At 40.3% G+C, this 8,920-nt stretch overlaps 2 protein-coding genes across 2 annotated transcripts; one reads left to right on the forward strand and one right to left on the reverse strand.

The window, feature by feature from the left end:
• The first annotated feature begins 422 nt into the window (after positions 1–422).
• Positions 423–6,131, forward strand: LOC135477427 (BPTI/Kunitz domain-containing protein-like). The gene is made up of 5 exons (XM_064757526.1): positions 423–857; positions 3,021–3,092; positions 3,631–3,718; positions 4,392–4,589; positions 5,490–6,131. Exons 1-5 carry the CDS (start codon positions 780–782, stop codon positions 5,705–5,707), a joined length of 654 nt encoding a protein of 217 aa, XP_064613596.1. The 5' UTR covers positions 423–779; the 3' UTR covers positions 5,708–6,131.
• Positions 6,132–6,659: 528 nt separating this feature from the next.
• Positions 6,660–8,485, reverse strand: LOC135477434 (WAP four-disulfide core domain protein 8-like). Its single transcript, XM_064757538.1, has 4 exons — positions 8,359–8,485; positions 7,632–7,659; positions 7,209–7,385; positions 6,660–6,917 (listed from the first exon to the last, which is right to left on the reverse strand). The coding sequence occupies exons 1-4, from the start codon at positions 8,413–8,415 to the stop codon at positions 6,901–6,903; spliced, it is 279 nt and encodes a 92-aa protein (XP_064613608.1). The 5' UTR covers positions 8,416–8,485; the 3' UTR covers positions 6,660–6,900.
• Positions 8,486–8,920: the final 435 nt, after the last annotated feature.

Here is an 8,920-nt window from a genome sequence, read left to right on the forward strand (position 1 = left end):
TTGGTATACCGGTTTACTTTTAAAAGTCAGGCGATGGGTTTTTAACGTTTACTACCTCGTTCGTCATGCTCATTTGAGGCGTGTACACATATTTACACAGAGCCTTAACACATATAGAGGAACATTCGGGAACAACTATATATATATATATTTTTCTAGTGGTATAAAGTTTAGAAAATTCAAAGTTGGTGTATGGGTTATGACGTCTTATATATTGTCGCATATATTGTCCCGCAATAGACATTACGATGATGTGTCCAATACGGTGGCTTTTGTACTGCCCACTTCACGTGAACTGATTCCGCAGTAGCCAATGGCGTTACATTCTATGTATATGATGAAAGTGATATACCGGTAACAATGAAACAGAGGCGGAAGTGACCAAGCATTCGAACTGAAGACGATGTTTAATTTCCTGTTATATTTTGTGGTAAGTGCAGCATGTAAGGTGATATCGCGGTAGTCAGGCCGCCTAACCACACATGGGCGGCGCGACGGCTACATAACCGAACTGAAGAGACCGGGACCGGCAGAGAGTCGTGTAAGCTTCGTCATCCACGATCTAGGGACGTCACATCAGGGGTGCACACTTGACATACTCGCTTAGGACGAATGTCCTCTACGCTACAGCCAGAAACCTATAGCTAAGAAGCCAATAACTCGGCCTGTCACAGAGTGGGTCCACTAAGTTCTCTCATACCTCTTTTACCCAGTTCAGGCACCGATACAGAAGTAGGCCTACAACGGAGTTTTACCCTAGCAGCTTCCTCAGGATTTCTATGATGGCGTCGTGGCTACATCTTCTTCTTCTCTTGGGTCTTATCTATAGCATCCACTGTACCCGGGGATCTATCGAGGTAAGAGCTTTCCTAACGTACCAAAGGTTTAAACACTTCAGTTCAAAGTCGAAAAAATCCTGATATTTAGGACCTAAAACAGGGTAGAAGTTCAGGATGGAATACGCAGTTCATGGGCCATTTACGCCAAAACTTCGTAAAACACAATTACTCGGAACTTGTCGCGTAAATATGGCGCTATCTGTGTTGAAACACCATGAGTTGCTGTTTTTTGTCGCCTTCTCAAATGTATACTTTTCGGAGCCGACTGTATGGTCATCATGGTCAGAATTTCATAACGCATTTGCCTATATACAGGCAGTATTATGAGAGCATGTATATTGCTGTCATAATCTATTGTGCATGTGGACTTGTCTTTTAGCACCTTATGGGTATATGCCTGTACAAAAGGTATGATAAGAAAGATCGAGATCTGGCATATTCATGATACTCAGTCAAATTAGAGGCTTTGAGCGAAAAAAGTGAACTATTACAATGTATGGGTAGGGCCTTATGTACGGCTATACACATTATACAAATTGTGTGAATAAATGTTAATCGCCATGAGTGGGGTACGTTTACACAGTCGGTAATTCTACGCGTAAAGTGTTCAGTCTAACTCCGTGTTCCCTTAAGGGGTGAAGTATATACTATCGCCTGTACGGATTATAGACAGATGGCGACAGTGATGTAATGTTACGATAGTGGCTAAGATATAACAGAATTAGTTCTCGGCACTGCGCAAACATGTGTAGTGAATGTTTACTATAGGATGTGCATGTTATATATCCCGCAATCTGCAGGAAGGGTTCAGAAAGTCGAATCCTTGACCAGAAGTTTTCGAAAGTTCATGCAGTCATAGCTATTTGAATAATGGAATTCGGCGTAACACGTCTAACAAAGTTATTACTATGTATGCAGCGTTTTATCATAGGATATATATACGTGGAGAACCTGACGATGTTAACGACGGCTACGGACATTTAAAACAATTAAAACAAATATTGGATTAAATTTTAGAAAACGACAACAGGTCCATTAGTCTTACAGTTCTGCATGGATACAAAGGAGTAGAATTCTACAAACGTTTTAGGCAGATAATCCATGTTGTAAAAATCCTTCTTTAAGTGCGTTGATTATGGGAGGGAACACCACGGTGCGTTGCATGCACTTACAGAGGTCGTTACGTACATGAATTCTCAATCGAGGAGTGAAGAATCTGAAACCCTCTGTAAGGATGGATTGTCGACCTTTTGTACATCATCAGATAGAAGGTGATCATCGGTGTCAGTTAACATTCATTTGTTTTTGTCACTTTCATCACTTGATAGTTCTTGTGATGGAACATCTTCCATGTGTCCAAGCCAGTTTCGTTACACTGGTTTTATAGGAACTGGTGTTGTGCACGCATTTCGAATTTAGCACTTTGGGTGAATTTCCCTTCGAGTTCATTCGGGGAAAGGTCACGGACTGCATTTATCCAGGATTTCCGTAATGACATCACCATAATAATGTGCTTATAAACATGGCTGGTCTTCGGCGCTTGACCCTGCCTGTTAAATACATCAGTGTTTGCCTATCGGCGTTTTTCTGATAGGCAAATGTGTTTAAAAAGTCGAACTCTGACATTTGATATCTCAACGTAGTGCAATTAATACTATTAATGAAATACCACCGCCTACAAGAAGCGTATATTTAAGTATATATAAAATGGAATGTGTATTACGTGGGAAACAAGCAAATGAACATTTACTGACCGTTAACACAAAATAATATGCTACAGTATAATAATGCGATACTTGATTGACCCAATGCATTTAACCTGAGCTCTAAGGTGCAGTAGAACCACATTGTTCTTTTAGTATATTGCGGATAAAACAGTAAACGAACAATATCGGTTCTCGTTATATCTAATAAATGCACATGTCAAGTTCAGCCCCAAACACTAGATAATCTCACCTCAGTCACTTTGTTTCTCCCGACGCCTTATAACTGCCTGGGGTTATAATATGTTAAAATCGTTGATTGCTTGATGGAAGTGTTACAACCATGCATGTATATATTACGGAAACGATATTTAAATGTTTGTATATGTTTACGATGCTATACATACAAATAACTTACACTTCCATTGATATTTGGCAATATTATACATCCATGGGTTTTTGTCTGTTGTCATTTCAGCGTCGCCACCGTCAAAGACAGGCAGCAGCTCTCCGAGCACGTGGTGATGGAGAAAATACAAATACCTGCGATGTAAGAACCACTGTCACTTCCATGTATGGGGGGACGTAAACAGGCAAATAAAACTTCAGCCCCACACAACACCTGTTATACAACTTGAATAACCTATTTTTTCTCCACTGCAACGAGTTATAAAGATAATTAAATCAGGTATTTTGAGGTTTGAACCAACGAACCAAAGGTCCAATTTGAATGAAGAGATAGCGCTTATATCTCACCCATCTCACTATATAACATATCTCTGTATATATTTTGGAAATGTACCTTTAACGTCTACTTTGGCCTTTTGCATTACGGCTAGACTCTAATCGGGACACAAGCAATAGAACTATAAGAAGCAATCAAGTCAGTCACCACTCTTGTTTCTTAACCTTGATCGTGAACATCAGGCTACTCGCTAACTCTTGGGGTGGGAGAGTTTCACATGAAAACTAGACTTCATGTCATCACTAAGCTGCTGTTAAATATACCCAGGTTTTCGCCCAAGCCTCGGGGTCCACACCACCGGCCTCCAAAGCGCTCATCACCCTGTTTCTCTTTCTGTTGACAGTCAGTCCTGTGTCCTCACGGTACACAATGTGTGAACAAGGAGATCCAGTGTCGCTATGAAGCTTGTCCCACCGTGGCCGTCTGCGAAGGTTTGTAGCTCAGTCAACGTCCATTCTCCCAGATGTGCTGACCGATGCTTGTGTCGCGGCAGACTGGATCATAGGATTAGACAGAATCCGAATCTAAGATCAAAACTAATGAACATATCTCCGCCGACCTTCAGCTTGTGAGGGGTCATGTAATCTTTGTCAACATATTTTGTAACTTTTCGCATCAAGTCCGATGTTTTTCAAATAATTGTATAACTGATCTTGATAATGTTTACAATTGTATGACGTTATGGACAACTGATACTCTAGCATGGTACATGATTTGAATACTGATTCTATGTCTAGAACATACCTTGAGTCTTTCCGACATCACAGGAAACTGTTGACTGCTTCTCTTTGCGTGATTCCGTCATATTTTCGTACTTTATATAGTTCTTTGGTGGTTTGTGTTATACGTCGTTTTTGGAATTTGCCTTGCGATTATTGACCTGGAACGTCCTCATTGGTTGACGGCTGGTATACGAATGTCACAGATTTATATAATCGTTCCCACCATCGTGAATTTAACAATTCACCAGTCTCCAAAAAAATAAGGAAAATTAATTCATAAACGCATCGCCAACAAATGTAGGATTATCAGAACATAATTTCTTCGTTTGCAGACCTTGTGACTTTCGTAGTTTAAAATATGTCTCTTTTTTCTGTTGTTTAGCCACGAAATCGTTCCCTAATTTCTGCGGTCAAGACATGGACGCGGGCACGTGCGGGACTAATTTAGAGAGCCATACTGAGGAGAGGTGGTTCTATAATAAGACGGCAGCTCAGTGTCAGGTCTTCCAGTACAGCGGCTGTGGGGGAAACGAGAACAAGTACCTGACGGCAGAACACTGCGAGAGGAGCTGTGTGAGGTGTAAGTATTAATCACAGAGAACAAGTACCTAACGTTAGAACACGGCCAGAGGAGCTGTGTGAGAGAACAAGTGCCTTAGGTTAGAACACTGCCAGAGAAGTTGTGTGAGGTGTAAGTATTAGTTACAGAGAACACGTGCCTGGCGTTAGAACATGGCCAGAGGGGCTGTGTGAGGTGTAAGTATTAGTTACAGGAAACAAGTGCCTGACGTTAGAACACGGTCAGAGGAGCTATGTGAGGTGTAAGTATAAGTTACAGAGAACAAGTAACTGACGTTAGAACACGGCCAGAGGAGCTGTGTGAGGTGTAGGTATTAGTTACAGAGAACAAGTGGCTGACGTTAGAACACGGCCAGGGGAGCTGTGTGAGGTGTAGGTATTAGTTACAGAGCACAAGTACCTGACGTTAGAACACGGCAAGAGGAACTGTTTGAAGTGTAACTATTAGTGACAGAGAATAAGTGCCTTACCCTAGAACACGGCCAGGGGAGCTGTATCAGGTGTATTACAGATGACGAGTGTTATAACAAACAGAGAACAAGTTTTATGATTAACGGTTAGTCTGCAAAAATATGTCAGGTGATATTCTGTGTGAGGGCCTAGTGATTAAGGTCCTAGTGCAGCTCAATTGCTCAGGAGACTCTCACCAACGCTCTCCTCTCCGGTAGTGCGTGGGAAGGTCTGTCAGTAACCCGCGGAAGGTTGCGTGTTTCCCGGGCTCTGGCGGTTTTCCTCCCACCATAATGCTGGCCACCGTCGCATTAAGTGAAATATTCTTGAGTACTGCGCGAAACACCAGTCAAATAAATATATAAATAAATACTGTATTAGGAGCCTGGATTATATCCCAGCTAATCTCACGTTTACCGGTGATCTAACTACTCATTTTGTTTCCTTGCAGTGGAGGAATGCTACCTGAAGCCGGAAACCGGCCCGTGCAGAGCGAGGTTCATTCGGTACAGTTATGACGTCTTGGATGGTATCTGTAAAACCTTCGTCTACGGCGGATGTAGGGGAAACGGGAACAACTTTGTCACCTTCGATGCCTGCATGCAAAAGTGCTATATTTCGGAGTTTGAAAATCCCGATTTCAACAGGCCCTATCTTCCAGATGAATGAAGACTGAAGTTGTACCATTTTGAACTGGTTTTTATAAGCCTTTAAAACTATATTTGAGAGGGAGGACTACCCGTTCACAGGAGATGCTTGTCCTGCGCAACAACGGGGACCGGTCTGGGTCCGGTTACAAGATGTAACTTTGTGAACAAACTCTGACATCAGAACCTGCCTCTAATAGCGCTACGTCTTGCTCATTCTCACTCGTTTCATCTTGTCAACATTCATCTTGTCTCATCTGAATAAAGAAGACTGATCCTAATGATAATTACGATCGTTTACTACTCAAGGCCAGTAAATGTTCTGATATACTCACGACGCCACAACTTACTATTTCCTTTGGGTTGTTTTTTCTTTTGTGCATGGATTCTCATCAAAGAAAATGAATATTGAATGAGAAATATATATACGAATGTTTATACACAGAGTGGATTGTTTTGAGTTTTTCTACCAAATATGTATACTCGCTGTTTGAAAGAGTTGCGTAGTTTAATCTCTCTTAGTGCTACCAGGTGGGAAAAGAACAAATGCTTATAGCATTAAATAATTGTTTACTGTATTTGAATGGTGTTTTACGTTATAACAACGAATATGTCAATTATTAAACTATGAATACATAGTTGTGATGGGTGTGGGTGTGAAAATCTGGAGGAAACTACAGCGCGTAAAAATTTCCCGACGCGAAGTCGCAGCTGAGCAGCGAGAGAAGATTTCGAACATATGACCGCAATGGTTCCTAGTGAGAATACCTTAGCAAATTACAAATTAAACATCATTATAATATGAGAATTTCTCTGGTTTTTCTTTAAACCATTCCAGAACAAATTCCGGTCCACAGCGTAATACGAAGTTTTATACACATGGTCATTCGCAGATAGCAAAACTGTTGCCGCCTCGCTTAGTGCTCAGCACTAATGTTTTAGAGGAAGGAAACAAGACTGCTTGCCCAGGTGTGTCTATTAGATGAGTGGTTGTAAAACCCTAAGTATATATACATACATACATACAGATAGTATAACACAATACGGTAATTAAGTGTGAAACATGGGTTCTTCCGTTCAGAAATTCAACATTTAGTGCACACTAGATTTTCGTCCTTTGCGCCCAGTAGATAACTGTATGTGTCCAAAGGCAACACTGTCGTGGAGAGGTTCCTTTGTAATGAAAACGATTCTCATCCATCCACCGACCTGATGTTAGCCTCTTAGTTCGCCTGTTTTAAATGTGAACAAAGGTTCAAATAAATACAGTGTCAGTCATGAAACTATGGAGCCGTAAAAGTGACATGATAAAAATTAACAGTACCATATTCAGTTATATTTTATATTCCATTAGTCGTGCTAATGTGTAATGCTAATTACATTGTGTTCGTAATCATGTCATGGTGGATTCTAAGATTTTTATTTCTCTTTAAAAAATACATCTTTATAGCGACAGATGAAATATATAATGTGATTTGTGCGGATCATTTCCCGCAGATAACACAGTATTGAGTAACACTTACTGTTCTGCTTAGGATCTTCCGCCACGGGTGTTTTACATGTTCTACCACAGGCTGTTGGGCAGCACTTCCCGCCATCGGGACAGTCTTGGTCAGCTCGACAACCCTGCCCACAGTCTACTGTTTTACCCTGTACGCCTACTGGGCAGTATCCAGGACGGGGAACGTAGTTTATCGCATCTGTGAAGTAAATCAGCACAGTAAATGCAATATTCGTCAAGCTGCAGCAGTTTAGGTCCAAGACGAACACCATACAGTTCCGTTGTTATGGCAACAGGACAAAATATCAGCAGTATTTGTATCATACAAGACCATATTTATAAAAGAATAGCATGAAATTATATATATGAGTATAGTTTTTGCGAGTTTGAAATTTACTATGAATCGTTCTATGTACATGGAAACGGAAAACATGGCGAATCTTACCTTGATATCTTTCCCAAATCACGCTGGCCTGAAACAATAAAAGCTGGATTCATTTATTTGAGACAACCTGGTTGGTTTATACAGAATAATAGCCAGAATAATAAGCCACATCATGAAATTAAGAACTGATACAAATAGTATTTATAAATAACATTTCGTATATATAGGGTATCCAAGTTGAAGTGCATGTGGAAATGTGCGACATAAATGGTATAATATAGGAAAGGGATATCTCGGAAAGACATTTAGAGACAGCTATTTGCGTGTCATTGAAGCTGATGCAAATATATATCAATATATACATTTATAATCATTCTGATTCTAAAATAATCCTATGACAATGTGCTTCATATTCCGTACAAACCACTTTCCATTTTACTCCTAGAGCCAAAACCTCTCCATACATGACATGATTACAAACTGGATGAAACTAATATATTAATCATTTTATAATACACGACATAATACAGCTTGTACATCGAGAGAAACGTGAGATAGAAAATGAATAATAAAATCAACAAAAATATATGTGAACAATTTAACTTATACACACACACACACGCTCACACACTGTCATGGATTATCTTGCATTTTTTAAAGACGATGAAATGGGTTGTAAAACATTAGAATTTCATCTGTTTTGGGTAATAGGCTTGATCAAAAAAAACAACAACAAAAAAATAAACAGAAACAAAATGAAACTTCATACAAAAGTAAAAACACATACCTGGATAATACTCGCGATGATTACCAAAATTAAGCCCGCAATCACTGTCCTGTTCATCTTTGTGCCGTCTGTCCTCTCTGAAATCTCAACTAAACTCTTCTCGTCAAATAATAAAGCTTGTGTGGAGAACAAAATCGATGTAATTGACCATCACTGCGGCTGCACAGTATGAGGCACGTAGATTGCATGCCTGCACGACGAGATTTATTTATTAGATGGGTCGGGATCCGATAATTTACCAGTAAACGAGATTTAAAGAGTAACAGATGTGAAGATAAGAAGGCACTGTGATAAGTGTGTTATTGAGCCGATGTATAGGCACAGTGATGTCACTGGATCATTAACTATGAACGCAGTGTCATGCATTGTGTATAACTATAGTATTATGGTTGGGAACCAGGTTCTGCATTCTACAGACTCAAGGAAGAACCCCCTAATGCACTGAATACCAGAGTGTCAAAATCATACTATCAAAATAAAGAGCCGTTTCCACCAGAACCGCTGGGTTTCCTGCCGCGGCTCTCACAGAGTTTAACGCAGTGTAAAGTGTTCCCACCACCAG

The sequence above is a fragment of the Liolophura sinensis genome, chromosome 1 (assembly GCF_032854445.1).
Source record: "Liolophura sinensis isolate JHLJ2023 chromosome 1, CUHK_Ljap_v2, whole genome shotgun sequence".
Taxonomy (NCBI): domain Eukaryota; kingdom Metazoa; phylum Mollusca; class Polyplacophora; order Chitonida; family Chitonidae; genus Liolophura; species Liolophura sinensis.